Source organism: Garra rufa, chromosome 4 (assembly GCF_049309525.1).
Source record: "Garra rufa chromosome 4, GarRuf1.0, whole genome shotgun sequence".
NCBI classification, from domain to species: domain Eukaryota; kingdom Metazoa; phylum Chordata; class Actinopteri; order Cypriniformes; family Cyprinidae; genus Garra; species Garra rufa.
Window position 1 is genome coordinate 31,559,300 of NC_133364.1, and position 27,363 is coordinate 31,586,662.

The 27,363-nt window shown below is 36.3% G+C and overlaps 2 protein-coding genes and 1 long non-coding RNA gene across 3 annotated transcripts in view; 1 reads left to right on the top strand and 2 right to left on the bottom strand.

Moving 5' to 3' along the window:
- Positions 1-1,293: 1,293 nt before the first annotated feature.
- Positions 1,294-9,803, bottom strand: LOC141333875 (uncharacterized). The gene is made up of 3 exons (XM_073839034.1): positions 9,666-9,803; positions 5,470-6,285; positions 1,294-2,100 (listed from the first exon to the last, which is right to left on the bottom strand). The coding sequence occupies exons 1-3, from the start codon at positions 9,748-9,750 to the stop codon at positions 2,069-2,071; spliced, it is 933 nt and encodes a 310-aa protein (XP_073695135.1). The 5' UTR covers positions 9,751-9,803; the 3' UTR covers positions 1,294-2,068.
- Positions 9,804-15,414: 5,611 nt separating this feature from the next.
- The window catches only part of LOC141333887 (uncharacterized), a 17,391-nt gene continuing 5,442 nt past the window's right edge, over positions 15,415-27,363 (top strand). The window contains exons 1-2 of the mRNA XM_073839046.1: positions 15,415-15,516; positions 16,911-17,018. Coding sequence (XP_073695147.1) covers positions 16,931-17,018 — 88 coding nt within the window. The 5' untranslated portion in view covers positions 15,415-15,516; positions 16,911-16,930. The remainder of the gene's footprint in view (positions 15,517-16,910; positions 17,019-27,363) is intronic.
- On the bottom strand, positions 18,222-19,088 carry LOC141333905 (uncharacterized). Its single transcript, XR_012355441.1, has 3 exons — positions 19,047-19,088; positions 18,437-18,527; positions 18,222-18,322 (listed from the first exon to the last, which is right to left on the bottom strand). It is a non-coding gene; the product is annotated as an uncharacterized lncRNA (long non-coding RNA).

The window sequence follows — 27,363 nt, forward strand, 5'->3', positions numbered from 1 at the left end:
TCAAGAATGATCAAAAAGCGGCACAGATGAGTTTGACGTTCGGTGTCAAACGGAAACACAAAGTGCGATTATATATTGTAGCCATTTAAGATTATTTTTTTATTATTTACTTTCATGTTTAAATATTTGTGTTTTGTTTCAGTGTAATATGTTAATTATGAAAGAAGTTTGTGTAATTTGTAAACGTCATAAAGGACGTGGTATGAATTGGACGGCAATACGCTGTGAAAAATGGAGTGGGTCAGACACAATTTTTGACCACTTCATAGGGTTTTGTTTATTGAAAATCCCTTTTTTGAACAAATTTCATTTTGTATAATCTGTATCTTAATTTTAATACATATTTGTTGTTGATCAGTTATTAAAGGGGCCCTATTATGCTCTTTTACAAAGTTTTTATTTTGTTTTGGTGGTGCACTAGAACATGCTCTCATGCTCGGTGGTTCGAAAAATGCATTATTTTTCACATAATTTACATTATTACAATAGCTTTCTGCCCAACCTGGCACAAATGGCTTAATTAGCAGTCAAGCAGTGCTCAAATAAGATGACTAAAACATTTGGAGATGAGAAAATGGCCAAGAACAATCTTTGTCACGCCAAACAGTAGCACATCGAATTTCTGACATCCAATGTAAAATCCAAGAAAAGCAGAAACTCACAATCAAAAATTGAAGAACTATGATTGTTCTCTGAACTGAAAGGGCATGTGCATGTGTTTGGGGGCTAGCAAGCTATAGATATTCAGCACTGAATGGTTATATTCTAATATTCAGTTATGGATATCTTTGGTAGTTTTTGGTAATAACCTGAAATAAATTGCCAAAAACATATTATTTTGTAAAAGTCCTGTAGGCTAGGACCTTTGTTTGTCGTACATTCAGTGCAATTGAGATTTACATTTACTTTAAATTAGCATAATTGCAGTTTTATAGTTAGAATCTTTAAAGAAACACATACACATTGAACTAATTGTGCGTCGATTTCCCTCAATAAAGTTTCCCTGAATAACATATTGAGGAAGATGCTGTAAAATCATGTGAGTGTGAATTAGTAATCTGGCCCCTTGGTATAAAGGACAACAAATTCTGGCCCTCATCCTTATCAAAGTTGCCCGTCCCTGCTGTATTTGAATATAAAATGTATTTGAAATGAATCTCCTGTGATCACAGACAGTGTGGGAAGGCCTATTGCAAGTCAAAGTTTTGTATTTCACTCTTTACATTTCAAAATTCAAATACATTTTTATTTAAATTTGAAAATTTCTTTTACATTTCAAAATAAACACAAAAAACCGTGTATTACAACTTTATTTTGGGACTTCAGGAGCATACAATCCTACAGTTAAAACAAAGTAGTGGTTCAGAAAACCACATCTTTTCAGTTCCTATATTTTGCCCCACTGAAAAGTCACTACACCAATTTCAGTATTTATCTGCATGAAATTTGTGTTGTGAAAATGGTTGTTTGTGAAAGAGAGGCTTGCTGTTGGTTAGAGTCTTATCACCGTCTTCATGGTGCAATGTCATGATCTGGTCCTTCCTGATCAATTCCTGCCATATACAGCTCACAGCATTCAGTCCACCTGAGCATGCTAATCACTGTCTTCAGGGTCATTAGAAAAATCACAGGTAGGTAAGTTTAGAGCTAAACTCTGCAGTGCATTGGCCCTCCAGTGCAGGTCCAGTGCTCTACAGTTAGCCTGTGGTTTGTCTTGGCTTTATGAGGTAATCCTCAAAAGAAAATGCCTCATCTGCCACATTGCAATAAGGAGCCAGCTGGTCAGAACCAGAAAGTGGTGTAGGGACAGGGATGTTGGATGCTCTATTCTCCGGTGCATCTTGCAGCGAGCTTCCACCGAACACTCCACCATCTGATACCCAACCATTGCAACCAACATCTACAAACAGGAATCTGTAGTTGAGGTCAACCAGTGCCATCAAAACTATGGAAAATGCATGCTTGTAACTAGAATGCTGATCCAGTTCCTGATGGGAGGTGAATATTGATGTGCTTTCAATCTAGAGCACCCACACAGTTTGGGAAGTTCCACTGAGCCTGAAATCCATCAGTGACTTTCTGAGACTCTTCCACTCAGCACTGAAAAACAAGATTTAAAAAAGACCATTGTATTAAAGAATTATATTATTGTTCAATATTTCAGCTACTTTAGTTTTCAGACCTTAAAAACTTGTACAAATGCCTACAATTGAGACTATAAACGTTATCAAAACCAGAAAACGCATACATTCAAGTATTTTCTTTCAAAAGCTGGTAGATTGCAACACAGGTTTTCAGGAACAAATTGCCAAATCATTGAAACACCCACAAAGAGCTTGCAAGAAAGGCTACAGAAGCTTCCCCCTGAAAATGTGGAAAAGCACATATCTTTGTTATCTATACAGCATGGATTCTACACCCTTTCCAAAGTTAAATGAAGCATATTTAGCCTTCCATACAGCTGAGATAAAGCACATATGTAGATGCATACAATATGTACTGTAGATTAATTATTAAGTTTCTTCATTTCATTAAACGTTTTTTTGTGCTATAAACCATACTTAAAGAGACAGTTCACCAAAAAATGAAAATTCCATCATTAATAACTCACCCTCATGTTGTTCCAACCCCCTAAGACCTTCAGTCATCTTTAGAACAAAAATGTAAGATATTTTTGATGAAATCCGAGAGCTCTACAAGTACATAAAGTACATAAAACCTGAGTGAAAATGTGCACATTTATATAATGAATGGCTACTCTAAACTAAATTTTATTTTCAAGGTTTAATTACGTTACCTCAGTGTAGAGCTCCGATTCCATCCAAAGTGAGATACAAAATGACGACAGATGTGAATCTGCTTCGTTCGCAAAGGGGCGGGCTTTCTGAAGAAGACATAACTACTTAATTTAGCTTCAACATGATTAATTCTATCTGACTGAACATCCTTACAGAATAAATACATGGTGCATGATTAAAATATGTTTAGATGGGAAGCATAAATTATCATGTAAGTAATGCGAAATGCAAATTTAAAAATTCAACAACCTCCACATTGCCTTTTTTTTCAGTGTAGACATCAAGGGTACTTCCATGGTCAAGGCACAGAAACATAGTAAGGATTGGAGGTTCAATCATAATTTTATGAAACTATGAGAAGCTAGGTTTCTTCTCTTCCGAGACAGTCTACCGCCAATATTGAGAGTACCATGACGTATGCGCACAAAAAGTATTCTTGTAACTTCATAAAATTAAGGTTAAACCACTGTTGTCACATGGTGGGACCTTTTCTGTCTATGAAGAATTTTAAAGAAATCAGAGCTCTCGGATTTCTTTAAAAATATTTCATCTGTGTTCTGCAGATAAAGGTCTTATGGGTTTAGAACAACATGAGGGTGAGTAAATAATGACAGAATTCTTATTTTTCTGTGAGCTATCCCTTTAGGTTTGATAGGTTTCATCTGCAAGTACACTTCCTCCTCCAAGTCCAAGCTTTTTTTTTTTTTCAAAATCAAAGCCGTTTACAAAGCTCACAAAGCTCAATCAAAACTAAAACTGTTTTAGAAGTAATGTTAAAATAGCACAAATTTTAGCTTGCCTTCCCTGTTGTCAAGAAACATAGGTAATCATCAAACGTTCCCCAACTGAGATGCAATCTCGATAGTTTGTATATTGCCCTTGAATGAGTGAAGCGAGAAGTTCTAAAAACCGAGCAGGATAAAGCCAAGCAAATTTTCCATCAGAGTTTCAGTTGCCTCCAGCTCTCAACACAGGTTTGAAAATTTTAGGAGGCTTCTTGTGCCTGTCGTTGCAGTATCCACGATTTTATCCATTTAGTGCAGTTTCTTTTATTACCCACAAGAAGACCAAGCAATGGCCTAGCAATGCTAGTGTCATTTGCAACTTAGCAAACATGCTTAAAAAAAGCTACATGAACGCAGCTGGTTTAAGCAATGGTAGAAGCAAATGCTGCTTGCTTTTTAAATCCAGAGTTCTAGGTCTTACAGTATCCCTGTTTGAATGCCAGATACAGACCACTGCCATCTGCTGGTATAGGAGAGTTATGGTTTCTCATGCAAGCACAGAGCGTAAACTCTAGCCAATTGGTCTCAAACTCAATTCTTGGGGTGCTTGTCATTTATTATTTCTGCATCCTCGTTGCCTTTCCTTGCTTCCTTTCCTCGTGACTTAGCTCCTTTCCCTTAGGGTACGTGGGAAGGATTTAAGGAAAGGAAATGAGGTCGGAGGACTCAAAGGATGAACATTGGAATATTCTCGACCACTCAAGTGTCACTTCAGAGCATCATCAGCTGTGCTAAAGGGATCCGCCCATTTGTTGTTAAAGTTCGTTATTTAAGGCATTCATAATAGTTATTAACAAAAAAAAATTCCGCAAAGGATAGACCTGTGTATTCTTTCTCAAGACTCCTCAGGAAGCCTCCTCACGGTGCAATTAGAGAATTGAGTTGTCCAACAAGATAGCTGAGCTTGATTGGTTTCCGGGTCATAGGATGGAGGACGGAGAACCGAGGAACCGAGTTTATGCCGCGTTCCAGGCAACCCGTTACTCGTGTTTTTCCAACCTTCTACCCGTGAAAGTGCACCCAAACCCGTGACTTCCCACTCGTGAACTCGTGCTAGATCGATATAGTCCCAGTTCCGACGTGACATAGCCCGCGAAACCACTATGTCAGCACCTACGGGTGCAGAGTTTATGCAAGTGGTACACAGTGAAAAAACTGACTTTAGGACAATATAACGTTGCAAACTAATTAATAAAAATGCAATAATAATAAATGCGCTCAGGCAGTTTGGGGTGACTTGACTGGAACACTCCAAGTTGTGAGTCGTGATTTGAAGTCGTGATTTACGAGCTCAAAAACCTGCCTGGAACGCAGCATTAGCTTCGACCTTAATCAAGCACACCTGATCCAGTTAATCAAGCTCTTCAGGATTGCTAGGAACTTCCAAGCAGGTGTGAGTTGGAGTTAAACTCTGCAGAGCAGTGGCCCTCCAGGAATTGAGTTTGAGACCACTGCTCTAGTCACAGTTATAGCAATTTAAGACATTAAAGACTTTTCCTACTGTCCTGGGGTTTCTACTGGGGTTCCTGATTACCTGTGTGAACATAGTCCTGCTGAAGGAGGAATGAGAACTGCAGATGTGGCCAGAGCAATAAACTGCAATATCTGAGGCCTAAGACATTGCGAGAGGAAGACTATTGATTGTCCCTGTAATGCCACATCATGTGACTACAGTGGAGCAACATCTCACAGCAAAAACTGGCAAATCTTGTTTAGTTCATGAGTATAAGATGCACTGTTTTTGATATTGATCTTATGTTCAATTTAAAATTTGTTTAACACATATCACGTGACACACAGAATGTTCTAATCCCACCGGTGTGATCATACACGTCAAAGGGCAACTTTATGTTTGAAACGATCAAAACATTTTTAAGGCTTCTCACCAGTGTGAATGTTCATGTGTTTTTTAAGGTTTCCTTTTTGAGTGAAACACTTTCCACACTGTTGGCAGGTGAAAGGGCTTTCTCCGTTGTGAATTCTCATGTGAACATTAAGGTTTGCTTTTTGGGTAAAACACTTTCCACATTGTTGGCAGGTGAAAGGTTTCTCTCCAGTATGAACTCTCATGTGGGTATCAAAGTTTTGTTTAAATGCAAATCCTTTTGCACATTGAGAGCATGTGTACGGCTTCTCTCCACTGTGAGTTCTCATGTGGTTTTCGAGGTTTGTTTTTCGAACGAAACCCTTTCCACAATGTTTGCAGGTGTGAGGCTTCTCTTCAGTGTGAATTCTCATGTGGACATCAAGGTTTCGTTTATGGGTAAAACTCCTTTGGCATTGAGGACATATGTAAGGCTTTTCTCCAGTGTGAATCCTCAAGTGGTTTTTAAGGCCTGATTTTCGAATGAAGCAGTTTCCACACAGTTTGCAAGTGAACGGCTTCTCTCCAGTGTGAATTCTCATGTGCATACTGAGGGTTTCTTTAAGAGTAAAACTTATTCCACATTGAGGACATGTGTAAGGCTTCTCTCCAGTGTGAATTCTCATGTGGTAATGAAAGTTTCCTAATCTTTTGAAATTTTTTCCACAGTGTTGGCAGATTAAATAACTTCTATTTGTTGTCTTTTGAGCTTGATTTTGTGTCTTTTCAGTCTGTGAGCAACTAAATGATTTTTCTCCAGTTACAAAATCATGATGTATCTCATACGGATCTTCCTTTATACCGAGTTCTTGACTTTCCCTTTTCAGTGACATCAAGTCTAAGGCAAAAAAAGACAAATGCAAGTTAAAACCAGTTTTAAGAGGACAAAGCAACAAACATCAAAACTAAAAACATGCCTACTAGATTGCACGCACACTAAGCTATTAAAAAGGTATTAATTTAGCAATTATCAAACCTCAAACAAGTTGAGTTGATTACAGACCAATTTCAAATCTGCAATTTACTTATAAGATATTAGAAAAATATTGTCCTGTCAACTATGTTCATTTTCGCAAAGTAATGGTATCTTCCAGGATTTTATCCCCATCTATGGGATGAAATCAGTCTTAAAATTACTAACGAATCTATACAAATATTAAACCCAGGAACTTGTGCAAATACCAATGGGTTCTATGTACACTATGTTGAAATAGCAGGATGTTCTGAAAAGTATAATACTTATTGCAAATAGACGCAATTATCTGCACCTCAGTATTGTAGTACATTAAACTTTAGGCAGTAATTACATACTGTGCTGAGTGTAAATTATAGTTAATTCTATTTATTAAATAGTACTGCCTTATTGAGACAATAAGCCCTCCCTAAACCTACCCTAACACTAACCGATACTTTATTTTCAACTTTTCAATTATGTCCTTAATTTTTACTGAAAATACATCCCTATCTGATATGATATGAGATTTGAAAAGGGACGATTAAAGTTAGCCAGAAATGGGATTCGAACCTGGATCGGTCATGTCGAAAAGAGTGAAGTACGCAATTTACCCTCTGCACCACTGCAGCTGACAATTAACAGCCATCTTTTGTATTGTTGTCTATCTCAATCACAAAATAATGGAAGGAGTTAGACTCTGCTAACAAGTGGCATTTGTGCATTAGTTGACATATATTCTGAGACAATCCCATATGACTAATAAGGATTTCTGAAATCCAAATGAAAATATTCTGAATACCTGAATATTTTCTCCAGACGGTATGATAATTCATTGCATTTCAGTTCACCAGAGACGTTAAAGAGATAGTTCAATCAAAAATGAAAATGTGATGTTTATCTGCTTAGCCCCAGGGCATCCAAGATGTAGGTGACTTTGTTTCCTCAGCAGAACACAAACAAAGAGTTTTAACGAAAACCGGTGCAGTCTGCCAGCCAAATAATGGCAGTAGATGGGCACCAAACCTTTAAAAGTAAAAAAAAAACATGCACAGACAAATCCAAATTACACCCTGAGGCTCGTGGCGATACATTGATGTCCTAAGACACGAAACGATTGTTTTTTTTTGCGAGAAACTGAACAGTATTTATATCATTTTATACCTTTGATACACAGCCATGTCCATCTGTCCTGAGCACGAGTTTAGCATCTGGCACGTTACATGTGTAGCACTCTGGCGTAGTATACGCAAATGCCGGAAGCGATCTGTCGCATGTATACAACACTCATTGTTTACATAGAGCACAGAGATTGTGGGTATAGCGGCTATTCAAAATGGTAATTACTTGCGCTTATCCTGATTGTTCAAACCGATTTAAAGCTAAAAGATTACTTTTGCTTGCGCAAACTCATCCGGGACTTTTCACCGATTTCCCCTTACAGCGTTTGTGCATACTAGGCCAGAGCTTGTACACGTGTAACGAGCCGGATGAATAATAATAATTCGTTACATTTATATAGCGCTTTTCTAGACACTCAAAGCGCTTTACAGTGTCAGGGGTATCTCCTCATCCACCACCAGTGTGCAGCATCTACCTGGATGATGCGACGGCAGCCATAGTGCGCCAGAACGCCCACCACACACCAGCTTACTGGTGGAGAGGAGAAAGAGTGATGAAGCCAATGGGAATATGGGGATGATTCGGAGGCCATGATGGTCAGAGGGCAATGGGCAAATTTGGCCAGGATGCCAAGGTCACACCTCTACTCTTTTCGAAAGACATCCTGGGATTTTTAATGACCACAGAGAGTCAGGACCTCGGTTTAACGTCTCATCCGAAAGACGGTGCTTTTTGGCAGTATAGTGTCCCTGTCACTATACTGGGGTGCTAGGACCCACACAGACCACAGGGTGAGCACCCCCTGCTGGCCTCACTAGCACCTCTTCCGGCAGCAACCTAGTTTTCCCAGGAGGTCTCCCATCCAGGTACTGACCAGGCTCAACCCTGCTTAGTTTCAGTGGGCAACCAAGCTTGGGCTACAGAGTGATATGGCTGCCGTTAAAAGCTCGTGCTCATGACAGATGGACGTGGCTGTGTATCAAAGGTAAAAAATGATATAAATACTGTTCAGTTTCTCGCAAAAAACAATCGTTTCGTGTCTTAGGACATCAATGTATCGCCACGAGCCGCAGGGTGTAATTTGGATTTGTCCGTGGATGTTTTTGTTTACTTTTAAAGGTCTGGTGCCCATCCACTGCCATTATTTGTCTGGCAGACTGCACCGGCTTGAGTTAAAAATCTTCTTTTGTGTTCTGCTGAGGAAACAAAGTCACCTACATCTTGGATGCCCTGGGGGTAAGCAGATAAACATCAAATTTTCATTTTTGGGTGAACTATCCCTTTAAGCATTAGACATTGAGTACTACATCCCTTACAGGTCATTGCAATCGAGTGCCATCTAGTGGGCACTGATTTTTTTTGGCTTCAGTTGCATGTGGATCACAAGCTATTGGTTGGTGTGTAAATTGTGCAATGTTAAAATGGTGAAATGAAAGTCTAAAAAATACAAAAGAATCAAACTGAATTTATTTAGAAATGATGTCAATGATTGCACACGCAACTTGCACTTTGCGTATATGTGCACACATTAATGAATAGCACTGGGGCTTATTCATTGAAAGCTGTTTGTGTGTGGTTTCTACAACTAACTGCATGATATTTACTGGACATTTACTGGACATCACCTTTAAAATAATCACCACTCATCAACTACTAAATGTAATGTAGGAACTTTGCAATGATGCAATGATGTATATCGTGAAAAGCAATAAATCTAAATAAATGTGAACTGAAATGAAAATCCAAATGAATCAAATAGGATTGACTCAGAATATTCATCAATGAATGCACACATGCCACTTGATCGACAAATTCACATCTTCATTGTTGAATGCACAAGTTCTGATACACAAATACAAAAGAAAACATTTGTATTCACAAACATGTCTGTATCTGTACAAACCAGGGCATTCATAAAATTCATAATTTCACAAAAACATTGAAAGGCATTTGGTTGTGGATAAATGTTCCCATTGCTACTTAAGTATTAAGTAACTGTGAGTAACTGTGCATGGATTTACTAGTAATTTTGAGACAAATTTTATTCTGTTCTATACTCCCACATGACATTTCTTCCAAAATATAATTTGTTTCTGTATAGCTGGACATTTTAATAAGGATCAAATGATGTGAATTCAACCAACCTGTTTGTTCCTCAGTGTCTTCATGTTTGACTCTGAATGCTTCCACAATCTTTATGTCTTTATTCTCCTCTTTAACAAACAGCATCTTTATGATAGTTGATCTCAGTTGCGTCACCAGTTGTTTTTCTGTGCTTTGACACTTTGTCCTGTTCAAAATGATAATTAACAAAAAACAAAATTAATTCAAACTAAATCTCTGGGTGTGTCTCAGTCAGCTCCTTAGTTCAGTGATCAGCGCACTGGTAATGGAGTCAATCAGAGCTGCAAACTAATAAAGGAAAACAAACTAATTCATTGTTTTAGCATTTATCATTTATATTTAGTACTTAATTTAATTTATCATTTTCCACTTTAATAAAAAACAATCGTTGTTGGTTTTGAAAAAGTTTTAAGTTGACATGTTTTTTTTTTTTCCATTGTTCTGGTTGCATTTACACTGCAGAGGTTCGAGCGCTTCGAATCACTGAATCATTTTGTGATGCAACTGATTCAGTTAACTCGGAGTTCCGAAACGCCCTGTTTCTCTCATCAATATTAGACCGTGAGCGAATTGTTTTGTTTTTTTTTTTTACTATAAACTGATGCACGATATAGGGAGCGAAATGAGAGGCACCATTTACTGATGTGCAGACTTTAAATACAGAAACATTCATATACGTAAAGTATTGCAATGATGAAGTCAATCATAATTTACTACTTTACAACGCTTGTAAAAACGATAAATCTGCCTGAACATTTTGTATCGACGTAAACAATGTGAATGTTTAAAAACACAAACCTTTCTGTAGCCGAATCACAACAGATGCAGGAGCTCGGCTCAGACTTATGACGCCACATCACCAGACCAAAATAAAAGTCCTGTTCACTCAATATGTGTATAGCAGAGGAATTCGGAGTTCAGTTCTTGGTGAAATACATAATTACATTCACGTTGTCCAATGATGTGCTGAAAATAAAAGTAATTAATTAAATTGTGTAAGATTCTGTATAAAAGGCATAGTCGTAAATAGCAAAATAGTTGTAAATGCAAACAGTAATATTTTATAAATAGCTAGTGAATGAGTGCATAAAGTTGTTCCAGGGTTTTAAAATCAGTAATCTTATTGAAACATTACAACAGTAAATTGAAATTGACTTGACTAAACAATACACTAAAAAACAACAAGGTCAATGGAAACAGGTAATTTAGTTCAGTTTATGTTGATTTATTTATTGACTTCCAGTTACATTGTTGCATTTCTCTGCAAGGTAGAAATCTGACTTACATTTTGATTCAGAGGAATCAACAAATGCAACTGAGCTTGTGTTCACACTTGTAGTTTGGTTTAGTTTGGTTCATTTCGTCCAGACCAAAAAGGAAAATTATTTGGTCCAGGTCCACTTGGCGTTCACACTGCCATTTTTGACAGCAAACCTAAAGATACCGAACCTAAAGGCATAGTGATACGTACACAACCTGATTGGTTGACATATATTTTGTGCGGAAACTCACTTAAGTGTGTTCAACCTAAAGCGGCACTGCAGATGTATGACAGCGTTCACACTTACTCAAATGAATCGCACTAGCAGAGCAATCGCACCAGAGTTTGGGTAATTATCTGGGTAACAACACAAAGCAATAGTTGTTTAAATACGAGTTAGGTTTAGCATTTGATCATTATATCATCTTGCAACCGCCACATAGTATTTTAGGTTTCATCTGGGACAGAGGATATATCTCTTAAATAATCAACTGCAGTATGCCCACTGATCTGCCACTTAACATCATATTGAGCAAAACCCAACACAATGGTAGATCTACAATTTTAGCCTAATATCATTTCACACATAGGCTAATTGCACTGCCCCAGATAGCACACGTACAGTGCCTTGCAAGTATTCATACCCCTTCATTTTTTTCACATTTTGTTTTGTTGCAGCATTATGTTAAACTGCTTTAAATTACTTTTTTCCACAGCAATATACATCTCATACACCATAATGACAAAGCACAAAACAGGTTTGTAACAACTTTGCAAATTTATTAGAAATAAAAAACTGAAATGATCCTGTTGCATAAGTATTCATACCCTTTTCTGGGACACTTGAAATTTAGCTCTAGATGTTACTACACTTCGAGTGGAGTTAAACTGTGGCAAATTCATTTGAATGAGTATGATTTAGAAAGGCACACAACTCTCAGAAAAGGTCTAACAGCTGAAAATGCATATCAGAGCAAAAACCAAGTCCTGAGGTCAAGATAACTGCCTGTAGAGCTCAGTGACAGACTTGCGTTAAGGCAATGATCTAGGGAAGCGTTCAGAAAAAAATCTGCTGCATTGAAGGTTCACAGAAGCATTATCCATAATGGAAGACGATTGGAACAACTAGGACTCTAGAAAATGTCTGCCAGCCCCCATCCAAGCTGACAGAGCTTGAGAGGTGAAAAGGTTATTCAAAGAATGGCAGATAATTGGCAAATGCAGATGTGCAAAGCTTGTCACATCATACCCAAAAAGACTTGAGGCTGTAAAGGTGCTTCAACTATGCACTGAGTAAAGGGTATGAATACTTATACAATGTACTTATTTCAGTGTTTTATTTTGAATAAATTTGTAAAATTTGCAAATCTGTTTTTTTTTTTTTGCTTTGTCATTATCATGGTGTATGGAGTGAAAATTGAGATGGGGAAAAACTAATTTAAAGCAGTTTAACAGCGCTGCAACATAACAAAATGTGAAAAAATGAAGGGGTATGAATACTTTTGCAAGGCACTGTACGTCTGCAAAGATATCTGTTAAATATCTCTTGATCTGGGAAGCATCTGCTGTGTACAAACATCTGGCAGACATCCGTAAGATGCCAGTTTTACATACATTCTAAATCATAAACATCTAAAAGACATCTAATAGACGTCTATTTGACATCTGATAGGAAACATCCGATAGATGTATTGCAGATGAGCAAACTGCGTCTTGCAGATGTAAATGCAGACGTCAAATAGATGTCTCCAAGATATATGTGTGCTGACAGGGGTGTTAGTTGTAGTGGGTGACTTAGTATTTAACAAGCTACTGTGTTAAACAAGCTACCAAACAAGCCAGTTAAGTTATAATTGCTAACATAGTGGGCCCATAAAAAAATACATCAGTTTTTTGTCATGACTAATTTATTAATAACTCACCATAATCTTTATCAAAGAGAAAAGTATCACTCCATTCAATGTTTAAAGTGAATAAAACAGCCCTGACAGCCTCAAGTTTTTGTGGAACTCCACTGCCAAAACAAAAATGTACAGATACTCTCACAGATGTACAGATGTACTCACCCTGTTGTCATCCATGTTCATGTCTTTCTTTCTTCAGTCGAAAAGAAATTATGTTTTTTTCCAACTAAAGAAAAAAAGAAATGAACATCTTGGATGAAAACGGGGTGAGTGCATTATTTGTACATTTTTCATCTGGAAGAAAACTAGCCGTTTAAAGAGGGAGGTGAAGAGGGAAAGCAGACAGAGGGCCAAACCACTCTGGGGGCACTCAAAATGTTTCTATACCTAAAATGCAACCCATTTGTGTTTGTATTGCTTTACTACTTACACAAATAGTATTTTCATATTTAAAATACACACTGTGGTTTTTAATATTGTTTTAGAGGGGGCAACCCTTAAGAAATTGCTCCTTTTTTAAATCTCTTGTCACTCTGAAGAAAATGGCAATTTCTTTTCAGAATGCATTTGCAAATGACGTTTCAGGTTTCATTCTTTTCGCAAAGTAGTCCTTTCATTCTTTGAGCGACTAGTTGGTTTTCCTTCAGTTTCGAAAACAGATCGTTTCTCATTTTGATCTTTCTCTTCCATTTCGTTCAGTTCTTGACTCTCCTTTTTCAGTGCCATCAGGTCTAAGGTGAAATAAGAAAAATACAATTTAACACCAGTGTAATGGTACAGAGTAACAAACATGAAATCATTTTGACTAGTGCTGTCAATCGATTAACAAAACTTATTAATACTACACATTTTCAGTAATTTATTGCATCTCAATATATTTATATCTCAAAATTAATGTAGAAACAGCATAAAGATTGTGTATTTAAAATATGTGGTTTAAATCCTTTACCAAGTAGCTGTTACGGAAGCAGACCAAACAAGAGAGGTAAGTGAAAAGTATAACAATGTTTATTATCAGCAGAGCGTTGTGGATAAGATGACGTGCAGAACCGGGTAAGTATTAACAGTCCAGGTATGATATTCGATGACAAGAGATGAATACTGAAGACAGATCCTTTCCTTTCCAGGAACGACGGGAGGAGGACTCCGACCCACACACACACACACCGTTGGTGATAGACAGACAGGCTTACGGCTGACCACCGCTGACTGGAACAGAGAACAGACTTCGTACTGGAACAGATGAGACAACAGGTAAGTTTCAACAGGTAAATAGCGAGGTAAGTATGTCTTTGAAGTTTGTGAACTCGACAGAGAAACACAATGAGTCCGCTTCGTGAAAACGAGCCCGGACACTGAGTGAGGTGTGTGGTGTGCTTATATGTGGTGCTGGTGATTGGTTTCAGGTGCGTCTGATTAGTAATCAGGTGACTGTGATCGTTGAGTGAGTGAGGGAGTAGAACCTGGCCAATCCGTGACAGTAGCCTATTATTAATGAAGGCCAATATCATTGACACTAATACTGCTGCTGATCTGTCTCTATAAAAATGCATTTCCCTGTCATATTTGGCCATTATTATAGCCATTAAAACATTACAGTAAAATTGAAATTGATAGGCTTTTATTACAAAATAGTAAAATTAAAACAATCTTCACATAGATTATAATTTGCATATGCATAAACTATAAAATAAAATCCACTGTAAAATTCACTATAAACTATAAAATTCATCTTTATTTAAGCTACAAAGGTAATTCGGCGAGCAGAGCAGCGAGTGATTTCTCCTTTTCATATCTTTAAATATTTCTTAATAAGTACCCAGCAAGCAATAGTCGTCATTTCACCGTCTGGGTTAACTATAAACCCGATATAGTCCGGCTACGTGTAACCCACTTCCAGCCCAAATAACCTTGAATTTGGTTGCATGCCATTTTTTTGGCAAAATAACTAGTTAGATATATGATATTCCATCCTGTAAGCAAACTCAGCAACGTTTACAAGGTTTGCAAATCATTTGCCATCGTCCACACAGTCATCTCTTCTTCCTCTGTTTATGTGGTAAGTGAAATCTTATGTCCTGCAATGTAACAGGCTAGTGCTAACAAGAAGCTGACCGTATTCCTTTAGTGGCTCGCCTTATTCTATTAGAACGCGTTATTTGTTTTCTGTGCCTTTTTGAGTACAAACACAAACCCATCCCTGCACTTAACATCCCCTGTACAACCTGGAACATAACAGTTATTCCCGTGATCTGCCATTTTCGCTATTGTCCTCGCTTTGTTTTTTCACAGTTGCCTACCTTCTGATGATTCGGCTCTTACGTAATAGTCGCTGTTATGTTGGAATTGGCCTATTTTTCAGTGGTCTTTTGCAAACACTAGATTTATATAAGGAGGAAATGATGGTGTTTAAGACTCACGGTGTGTAATGTCCATTTACAGAACTGTAATTACTCAACTATGCCAAGGTAAATACAGGTATCCATTCTATGGCACATTTAAGATTTACATTTAGTCCTTTTGTAGGTTATAATTATGTCTGATTATTGTTTATGGGGGACTTTTATTTTGAAGCAGAATCTACTTTTCACGGCAAGGAGTAATAAGAAAACAGTATGGAGAGAGAACACTTCATGACAGCTTAACAGAGCTCCTGCCCAAAAGGACGGTTTATTAATTTATTCAGCACCCCCGAAAAGGCATAAGGTTTGTGCAGCTGTATGCTGTTAGTTAAAAACAAGTATTTTTGTGAGAATCGCTGTAAGTGTCTAAGAATATGTTAATGAACATTTTTGCACCGCTTTATTCAGCTCCTACAGTGATTTCTTAAGTAAAATTTCGGCCATCCGTCGGACGGGGTCTGCTACAGCTCCGTTTATCCATCACTGCTTGCCATGACTGATTTATGACATAGGGAACGAAATGAGACGCATCTTTTCTGTTACTCATGTGTGGCTGCGATTTACACGCACAAAATAACCTTCATCAATGCCACGAGATAAATATTGCATTACAGTGTTATATTGGTTATTAATTAATGTACAATTCTATATAAAATTTTCTAAATGCCTTGTATCGATTTAAACACTTTAAATAATTAGATGCACAAACCTTTCTTCAGCCGAATCACAGGCGCAGGAGCGCGGCTCCGCCTTATGACGTCACATCGCCAAACCAAAACAAAAAAAAAATCCCTAAAATCAAATTGAAATTGAAAGAGCTATCAAAAGCTGTGATAATGGTCTTCAAATTACAGGATTGGAAAGAACTTCTAAATACTTCAAACTCAGGAAGAATTTGTAGATCAAAATTCAATTTGTAGATGCAGAGAGAATAAACTATTTAATTAACTGACATTGAATCCTTATGTCATTAATCGTATGTATTAATCTTATTCCATCTCAGTTTCCCTCCAGAAAATAAAGGCAATAAATCCAAATTCAGCTTATTTTTTTAGTGGATTGTATTAAAATTATATTATATTAAATTCTAATAATGTTTTTATTATAAAAATTGGAATAAAATGTGATTATATTAACAGTGATTTTTGACTGCCAGATAAAGAAATTTGTGTTTTTACGCATTTAAACCGATCGGATGTCACAGTGTAAATACAAAGGTAACACTAACACACACTTGCGTAATAAGAATTGAGCCTTTTACTTTTAATTAATTAACTTTGTCATGTGTGAATTCATGAACCAAGAACTGATAGTGTGTTATACTGTACTTGTGAGATCTGAATAAGTTACTGTCTTGATAGTTTATAGCAGGACAATGTGGAGTTCAAGAGATGCATTATTGTTTAAAATATGTTTTGTTGTACATACATTGCTTAATATTCATTGCTGAAACAAATCCTGCATTTGGTAAAAAATGGCACTTTCCAATTATATATTAGTATTAGTATTTGCATAATTTGTGTTCTTTTTTAACATTTTAAGTGTGTGTGTGTGTGTGTGTGTGTGTGTGTGTGTGTGTGTGTGTGTGTGTGTGTGTGTGTGTGTGTGTGTTTGGGCTGATCAGGACATCTAAAGCCATTAACTGTCACCTTGACTGACTGGAGAGATTGACTTTGCATTTATTATTTTTTCAAACAGAAAAAATTCCTATTATAAAGATGGCGTTTATAGTTAAACAGGAGAGTGAAGACATACAGATTGAAGAAGTATTCAGCTTGAAACAAGAAGATGCTGAGGAACAAACAGGTTGGTTTATGTTTCAAATCTGAACTTAGTCATTTGATCCTTATTCAAATGTCTTTTTTCAAAGGAATTTTTTATTTTTATTTTTTCAAGAATGTCATATGTGACCCTGGACCACAAAACCAGTCATAAGGTTAAATTTGACAAAACTGAGATTTATACATCATATGAAAGCTCAATAAATAAGCTTTCTATTGATGTATGGTTTGTTAGGATAGGACAATATTTGGCTGAGATACATCTATTTGAAATCAGAAATCTGAGGGTGCAAAAAAATAAAAAAGACTGAGAAAATCACCTTTAAAGTTGTCCAAATTAGGTTCTTAACAATGCATATTACAAATCATAAATTACATTTTGATATGTTTACAGTAGGAATTTAACAAAAAATCTTCATGGAACATGATCTTTACTTAATTTCTTAATGATTTTTGGCATAAAACAGTCCCTCCAGGATTTCGCGGGATTTTTTTGTGATTGTTGCGGCCTAAAATGCCAGATTTTGCGGCAGCTTTTTCAAAAAGTTGCGGGAAAAGTTGCGATTTTTTTAAGACAGATTTCACAAACATGTTACGAATTTTTAAAGTGTTCTTTGCATGCCCAGGTAGCCAAAAACATCTGGCCCAGTACTGGCCCAAATCCGGCAATCCGGAAGAAATGACTCGGCCCGGATCCGGTTGCCGGACTCTTGTGAATTCCGGTAATGAATGACGCGCCAGAATCGGCCCGAATACACTGGCCCGAGTCCGGGTGCCGAAACTGAGCCGACACTGCCGGCATCGGCCCGCAATCGCGCCAGCAGAGATTATACAGTTAGCCGGTACTGGCCCGTGTCCGGCTGCCGAAACTGAACCGGAACTGCCGGCATCGGGCCGCAATCACGCCGGCATACATTATACAGTTAGCAGGCTGGCCCGAGTCTGGATTCCAAATGGAAATGTATATGAAATACAGACCTATTTATTTAATTAATAACGAAATTTAAGCAATATTAGCTTGTTTGCTAAAGTATATAGCCTACTTGGATAGGTGTAACTGTTCATGTAATTAAATGGTTCCTTAAAAACTATAAAAATGTATTATTCATGATTTCCTCCAGGTTTTTTTTTTTTTTTTTTAAATGTTCTTTCCACAAATATCACACACACACATGCCACTCACTCTCACCCCGCCCCCAAGTAAGAATGACACCATATAAATACTGTACGAGAAACGTTTATTGAATTTATTATTGAAAAAATAAAAACATCAACAAATGCATAAAAACACTATAGAAACTTTAAGAACGATCAGGACCTCAAGGTTTCCTAAAGAAGAGACAATAAATGAAAGAAAGAGATAAAGAGGGGACACATATTGACACATAGTTAGTCAGGTCTCAGTGATCTCGGTGGTGAATGGTAACAATATTTGGAGCTTACCTTAGGAAGAAATTCTTTTGTTGTAGGACATGCTCTCTTCTTCCACTATGGCACTCTTATAAACTTCTCGGTTTCTCTCTGCATCACACTGCTATATTTACAGAAAATATTTTTAAAAGAAAATTGTCAGTCATATGGGGCACAAGTTTGCCTATTTAAACATGAAGCTTTGAAAAAAAAAATCACTTTATGTGATTAAACAGTCATCTTATTCAGACCACTTTTTTTCAGACTTTATTATGTTTAATAATATGTATGTTTAATATATTTAATTTATTATTTAATTTTAACCTAATACAATTTTACAGTTTAAAAATTACAAAAAGAAAGAGTCCTATAAAAGTTCTGGCACTCTGTGTGTCACTACTTGGCAATTAACTTATTGGCAAATATCACAGCCTGTGAAACAATGCAGTTTACAGCTATACAAATAATAAGAGTATTTAAAATGTAACATGTAAAAATTTCGGTAAAACTTAAAATAAACACTCACAACACCCTGACTTGGTACAACAAAATTAATCTTAAGATATTATGGACCGTCTGATTTGAATTTCCTAAAATAAACCATATACTTACACATGGCAAAATATAACATTAAATTACTTACATGGCACAGATGCACTTTTTTCAGATGATCTTGACAAATCTGACAAAAAATATGAAAAAGCAATCACAAAAAGATTAGAAGAAGTACAGCAGAAAGGCACACTATTTCACTATTCACTAACACTAATGAATACATGAATAAAAACTGCTGTATACAAATATTGTGAATTAGTTTGACAGTCAGCTGAAAAAAATATACCTGCAAAGCCAAAGGCGCTCAATGCTGTGGAGCCTCTGGGGTTCAGCTGCTACTGACACAAAAACAAGGGGGGGAAATGAGTCACACAATGCATATATCTGTACAAATTGAAATGTATTGATTTTTAATAGGTTATTACTTACTCATCAGTGTGTTGAACATGGCAAATCCAAGATGCAGAATGAGTTGATCACTTACAACAATCGGATGACAATCTGACAAAAAAAAAGAAAGAAAAAGAAATAGTTTTCATTATTAAAATTAATTATTTTACTTGTATATGACTTTTATTCCCTGTATATGCAAGCCTAATGTTTTACTTTTATTGTAATTCGTTATTAAAAAAAAAAAGAATTATTATTCTCATAAGGATAGGCTACATTGGCTTGTTAAGTCTTTCTGTCTCTTGCTCGCTCTATCTCACATACAGCGAGAGAGAGAGAGAGAGAGCGCGACACTGACGCACACTGAACGCGCGCGCTCTCTCTCTCTCTCGCTGTATGTCAAATCTGAGACAACACAACTTAAATCTGATAATGTTATTGTTGATAATTGTAAAATTAATATATTTTTTAACTAACGTTACCTTGACCGACATGAATGTGAGGTTTTCTCAATTCTAGCAGATCTGCGCAAATGATGTCATACAGATAACGGCATTAACGGTCAACGGTGCTGAAGAGCGGGCCATAAAAAAATAAAGACGGAAAGACTCGTTTATGTGAACAGTAGTTTTAGATATTGTACATTTAAATAACAGTCCGTTGATTTTACACTTATGTACACAAAAATACTTTACCTGAAGAAAGCTCTTCCGTCGAGCGATGTCCACTCAATCAAAGGGAGTCCGGCTGTGCGCGTGATGTGAACTGATCGCATTATTATTTTGATTACTATATTATATAGCCTCTGGTTCCTTCGCGGGCTTCGCACGTGAGGCGTAAAATAGTCAAAGTTATATTTATAATAATTTTATTAATTTAATTTTTATCATCTGAGGTGTACATTTAGTTAATTATACCTTGTTATATTTCCCTGGCCCCCCAAAAAATAAATAAATAAACACACACACACACACACACACACACACACATATATACACATATATATATATATATATATATAGAGAGAGAGAGAGAGAGAGAGAGAGAGAGAGAGAGAGAGAGAGAGAAAATGTATGTACAATTATTTTTAAATATATAACATATCAGTTATTAATAAAATATCATAACAGTGTCACTCACTTATTTCATAACCAGAAGATGTCAGCTGAAGGTCAATTATTGGTTCATACTACTCATTAAATTTTGCTTTTGGATTTGTGTTTGGCCATAAAATCACGGTTATAACATTTCAAATCAAATTTTGCTAAAAGTTTTTGCAATTATGCCACATTATAATTATCAAGCCTGAAAATGGTGTTATAAAGGGGAAACATGTTGAAAGCATTTTATTAGCTCTGTTACAGACATATACGGTTCTATTTTTGGGGTGCAGAACAACATGAAAGTGTCATAATTTAGATGAAGTGAACATTTTTAAATTATAAACAAAGTCCATGGTTGGCCTGACAAAAATAATAGAATATTATTTAAAATAGTAATACAATTAAATAAATAACATTGACAGGGAAAAGATTTGACATCTCAGGCATTTTGTTAAAAAAAAATATTTTAGCAATTTTGTAATTAAGTTAAGTGTTTATGTGTTTTAATCTGTATTGTGGGGACCAAATATTTACACAAGGAGTAAAACCTGAATTTTTGACATTTTTGGGACTTACACTTATGGCCCATAGTCAGGCTGAATGTGTCTAAATGTGCCGTTTCTCAACCAGAATCGGGCCAGATCCGCATATCCAAAGCCTAGCCAAATCCGGCAACCATTGCTGGGCCAGAGCCGGCTCACTCCTGGCGAGCCGCTGCCAGAACACAGCCGAGTGAGCCGGCACTCAGCCGCAATCGGCCCGATTCCGCTGGCTACCTGGGTGCTTACTCCCCCAAAGCACAGGAATTCAAAAATTCGGCTTTCTGCACGCTCTGATCACATGCAGATCGGACAGCAGACAATCGCTGCTTCTACAGAAGGCTGCAGCACAGGTTCTGTAGACTGCCCCTTTATAGTTTTGTTAACTGCCCCTTTCAAGTTCGATAGCACTATCACCTTTGACCACGCAAGGCCTGCCTGACATCTGACAAAAGGAAACCACCACAGACCTAGTTTTACAAACGTTTTGAAGTTTTGTTGTTTCAAAAAGTTAGGAGCACCTAAAAAAAAAAAATTACGAGCACCCAATTTCTTTTTAGTTATCTGCCGATCTAGATTCTTCATGCCCGATTCTGATTGTTTTACAAGCAAATGGGCTGATTCTGAAAACCTTTTTTATATATTTATTTCATGCCTAAAGCAAGGGACAAGAATGAAGGAAAATGAGTACATGAACAAGATGTTTATTTTCCCTATTATAGGTACAGCCATTTAAATTAGAGGCAACCACTGGATTTTTAAACAATTACAGTAGCCTATAAATAACAAAAAACAAACAACACATCTCTTACTTAATCGTGTAGACAATATACTCTGCCATCATCAAAGTAGGCTACTCTTTCAATATTCAAAGTGCAAATAGAGGGATATACTAAATATACTAATAACAGCTTAGATATTTTATATAACCTAACTTGAGCGCTTGGGGAGTCGCTCTGCAAACGCAGGGTATCAAAGTTGCTTTTGAATGTGTGTGCGCGTTTGCCTTTTTGGTTTCGTTTTAACGACCGCACGAAACTCTCGGCGGTGCTGAACGTGCTTTCTAGAGTGCGGATCGGCCGCATTTTTCTGTCTGAACCCGGCCCGCGTCCAACAGAGCAGTAACCGAACCCAACAGGCATTAAGATATTTATGTCCGAGCCCGATCCCAGCCCGACAATTTTTTTTCTCATACTAATGACACATGCACTTTTTTGTGAAGAAAGCCCGCTTTTATGAAGCAACTGCAGGAAGGCGTTCGGAAATGTCAACAGATTAGAGCATCAGCGCAACACCGAATATTTGTTCAAACAAATTACTCCCAAATAAGAAATTAGCAGCACAGTGAGTAATTACCTACACCTAAAAGGTAGGCTATTTAAATAAAAGACGAACGAAAAAACTAGCGCGGTATTTATATTTTATATTACTTATACATTATATATAACGTTTGTGTATATATGTCTATATATAAAATGCATATTATTTTGAAACCCAAAATAAATGAGTCTCAAACATTATTAACAAACATGCACTGTAAAAAATGTCCGTGTATTAACAGTTGCACTGTCAGAAAAAAAGGTACCGTGGAGGTACAATTTTGTACCTAGGGGAACAAAAAATATAACGGTACCTTTAAAGGTACACATTAGATCCTTAGGGTACAATAATGGTACAAAAATAAGTTATAAAGGTACAACTTTTCAGATTCAGATGTGAAAGGTACATTTTTGTACCTTGGAATTATTTTTATTTATATATTCATTTTAAGTTTAGCCCAATTAAGTAGGTCTATGTGTTTTTCTTTTTTGTTTATTAATTTAATATGCATCAACTCATGATAATATCACATTACATTACGTTTCTTTAAATGTTAAAAATATCTTTTTAAACTGTGTATGGAAGCCTACAACCACAAGTCCCCCTAAAATGAGACAAATAACAAGCATAAAGCTAATGGAATTATTAATACTAATATAGAATTAGTCAGAAAAGCTTTTTTTATTACATGCATTTTTTATTAATTTAAAACCTTTGGAATTTTGCATAATTCTTTTAAGACGTTGAATGAAATTTGGAATAAGGACAATGCGGAATGGCAACATGTATTATACTCAAGTAATTATATTCAAAACCTGCTTATGCAGACGTTATTGTTGTTGTCGCTTTAAGAAAATTTCCCTCGTTTGGCGCTCGAGCCTTGAGTCGTTCAGTTGAGGCGATTGAGTGCACTGCACTTACTGCTGGCATACATTCACTGACAGAACCACGGACGGGTTTCAAGGCGGTGTTAATATTAGGTTAAATGCGGAATAATGTAATATAACCTTATTTTTACGCGTGTGACGCCATGTTCGGTTAATGTTATTGAACTTGGCGTTCCCCTGCTCAAACACCGCTAAAATTGCTTGAGTCAGACTGGATGGTGTACGTTGGCCTGCAGGATGGAGCTGGCCAGGATGTCTACATCTCACTTAATAAAGGAGTTAATACAATTTGGTATTGAAGTCACTGAAGAGGAGAGGAAAAAATTTGAAGGTGAGTAACGTTGTGCTGTTATGTTTAGTAAAAGTTTTGAGTGTTTTCTTGATAATTTTCCCTGTGTAAGTTTACCGTGTTATCAGTGATCTTTTTATCCGCCCTTCATACATTTTTTGCTTAAATGAAAATATCTATGGGCACCACGGAATTCAATATTTACAGTTCAATATTTTAACAGTTGTACGCTAAGTTAATTAACGTTAGTGATTAACGTTTTACAATTTAAGGCTAATTTTCCCGCCTTTGCGAATATGACGACATTTTGTAATAGGCCGCACAAGAGTTGGTAAAAGTAAAAGGACAGCACCCAAGCCAATATTTATTTGTTACAAACATGAGAGTAAATGTTTGTGCGAGGAAGAGTTGTCTGCGATTTGTAATAAAATATAAATTCGACTCCCGCAGTTTTTTTTCCGGGAATGTTAGGTATGTTCACGGAGGATTTTAAGGGCCAGTGTAAATAAATCTGGATTTAAATGCAAAGACACAAAACAGTCAGTTCTTGCATAGAGATTTTACTCTATCCAAAATGAGGGAACGTGAACATTATGGATTGGGCGCTGAACATACAGGGTATTTTTTTATTAATATTACGTTAGAAACCGGAGAGTGCTCTCCAGCAGAAAATACAAAATGGACTCCGAAAAGACTAACGTTATAGGTTGTTGGCAATCACGTGGTTCTGAGGACGCGCGAAATGCAGCTGGAGTGCAAGAATTGATTTTTCTCAATAGGAATCACTAGCAGAAACTCGAAATGCCTGTTTTCACCTAAAGCAAACCATTTATTCAAATTCTGAACTGATTATAGTGTAGAAAGCGAGCAAATAGCGCTTTCATATAATCACTAAAAAGCTGTCACTCATTTAAAATTTATTGCAATATCTATTAAGGTGTCGAAACTACAAATATACATAGTGTATACACACTACGTGTGGCGTTTAGCATTGAGTACATTCTTACTGTCTCACCCTGTATCTATTTATTTCTTTATTAATATCTTAACATATTATTATATATTTTCTTAACCATTTGCCCACACAAGTATTATCTGGCTGTCCTCCTGACCGCAGACGGTCGGTTTTAGGTTCTGTAACATTATCTAACTTCAAGTTTGTTGATTAACAGTGAATTATCGTTGAGTGACAAGCTCTTGTAATAATCGAAAAACATATTTTGAAAATGACATCTAATCAATATAATCTTTAATAATTTTTAAGTTTAACTATTTTGTACCGTATCCGTGTAATCCTCTAGCTGTTATCTCTCCCGGGTTTTCTGCAACCACGATGCATTATGCATCCCGAATGTTTACAAACCTATAATTGGTCTATAATAGCTGCTATAGCTGTATCTAAACTGAATAAAAACATTAAATTTCGGCCAGATAAAAAATTGAATACGTGACAATAAATACATGTACACGTTTATGTCACACACATATACACGTTTACAACGATATGTTTTTTCTCCAGGTAATAAGTAAAGTATAAGAATACTGCAATACTACTTTATATAACATTTACAGTTTTAAACCTATATAATATATTTTTGCCTTATTCTGTGATAAAAATTACAGGGAAATTATTGGTTATTATCCACCAAATTATTTGTTATTATCCACCAGTGTATTTAATTTCTTATCCAATTAATAGGAAAAGCTTCAAAAACACTGGTTTAGTACATTCTTCAGTTTGATGGGTAATTAAATTATAATATTCTTTTTTATATTATAGACAATGATGTGGATGGAGAGACTGTTGACATCGGACTGACTGAGTCAATGATTTCATTCCTCTTTGAGGGATCATTTAAAAAACAAGCAAAATTCCATCGATTTGTTCAGCAGATGAAGGAGACAGTGACATTAACTCTTGAACCTGTGCCTGTAGAATGCCAATCATCAGCTGGAGCAAGGTAATTGTGGTTTAATATTTAATTTGTTTTAGAAAGCTATTCTAAAATCAAATCTAAAACTTAAAATCTCAAAATCTTAAAATCTTCCCATGCATGCTTCTCTACATATTGCTTTACTGTACTTCTACTAGTGCTTAGTTGATCAATTTCTTGCATCTGTAACAATGTATTAGAGGTGCTCGAAAATGTCATTCATTTTCTTTGTCAAAAATATCAATAGAAAATACTACTTGAGCAGATAAGATAACAGAAGCTTTTACATGGAGAAAAAAACCCCCAGTGTGCCCAGAATGTTGGTGGTGTTGTTGGTGTTGTTGTTTAAGTAATAATTTGTCTTTTCAGTGCTGAAACTGGTACTTTACAGTATTTTGTGCTATTTTATGTATACCTGCAACATTGCAATGTCTAATTGTTACTTTATCTTTTGGCAATAGTAAGATCACCCCGTCAACAGCTTTCCCTGCATTTTTTGAAGTTCCGAAGTTTCCATTTGATGTTCAGGCCAAGTTGGACCGAAAAGAATGCAGACTCACGTCATCAGACCGAAACAAAATTATTAGAACATTGTATGAAAGCATGGCTCAGTACAAATTGTAAGTATTTCTCATTACCTGTACTTGTTTTAATCACATTCAATTTTATACAACATTTAATGCTACACTTTTAAATATTAAATACAGTTTAAAATATTTTTGTAGGTATCCAACTAAAGAAGAGTATGTTCAAGTGGCTAAGGCCATGACTCTAAAGTATCCCTTTTTAAAAGACAAAGAGGGCAATGGATATGTAAGTAGCTGGGTTACCTTTAATGTTTTACTTTTGGTTTTTGGTTCATGCAGTTTATTTTGTGAAACTACTTTTTTCTTTTTCTTTTTATAGCACACTTGGCACATGTCTCTGAAACGCAAGTTTAAATTTGAGCGGACACCTTTGGCTGACATTGAAGAAGTGAAAAGACTTAAACAGAAGTTTGGTCATTCAAAAAAGTCTCTGCAACCTGAAGGAAGCAGTTGCAAAGAAATTACAAGGCCTTTGGTGAGAGCATATTTTTATAGCATTAATATGTGTTACACTTGACAAGATGCAAACAATTTAATTATGGATGCACAAAAATAAAAAATCTTGGCCAAAAATGAAATAGAAAAATTTTAGATGCACAGAAATTTTACTTCTCTAGAAGTAATATTCTACCTGATTTGTTTTTGTCTATGCATAAGGAGATTAATGCTGTTGGAGAGGATGCTACATCAATAGAGGCACATGTGAAAGTCCTGCAGGACCAGTATAGAAGGACAGAGCCAGATACTCGCATTGTTGAAGATCGAATGAGGAGGACCTTTGCCTGGAGGCGACAGGAAATTACTAGTGGTATGACTGTTGAGGATGTCATCAACAAATATCCATTCTTGAAGAGTCCATCAGGGGTTAGTGTGCAAATTATAATTCTGAAATTACACAAACTCATTAACATGTAGAACACTAACACTGTACAAAATCCTCCCTGATTTACTTATGCTTGTCTTTTTCAATTAACTGCAGCTTTATCAAGAAATTGGTTTCCTGTATAAATGTGTTCATCTGAGCCACCACTTTCGAGAAAACTTTGGACACATTACATCCAGCGTGCTACAGCTTGCTCAGGGAAAATCCCCTTTAGCAAAGCTGCACAAAGAAGCTAGAGAAGAAGCTCTCATTGAAGACCATCTTGGTAATTGACTCCTACACTTTATTTCACACTTATCAAGCCTATAAATTTTTTGTCTTTGATATATTTTTACATATTTGTGTATTGCATCTTATGTTCCAGGAATTGATTTTAAAGCAGCAATTCTCATGTTGCCAGCCTTGTTCAGAGAGAAACTTGAACATTTCATTGTGCTTGGAGAGGTGCGTATCTAGTAGCTGTTTTGTATTTA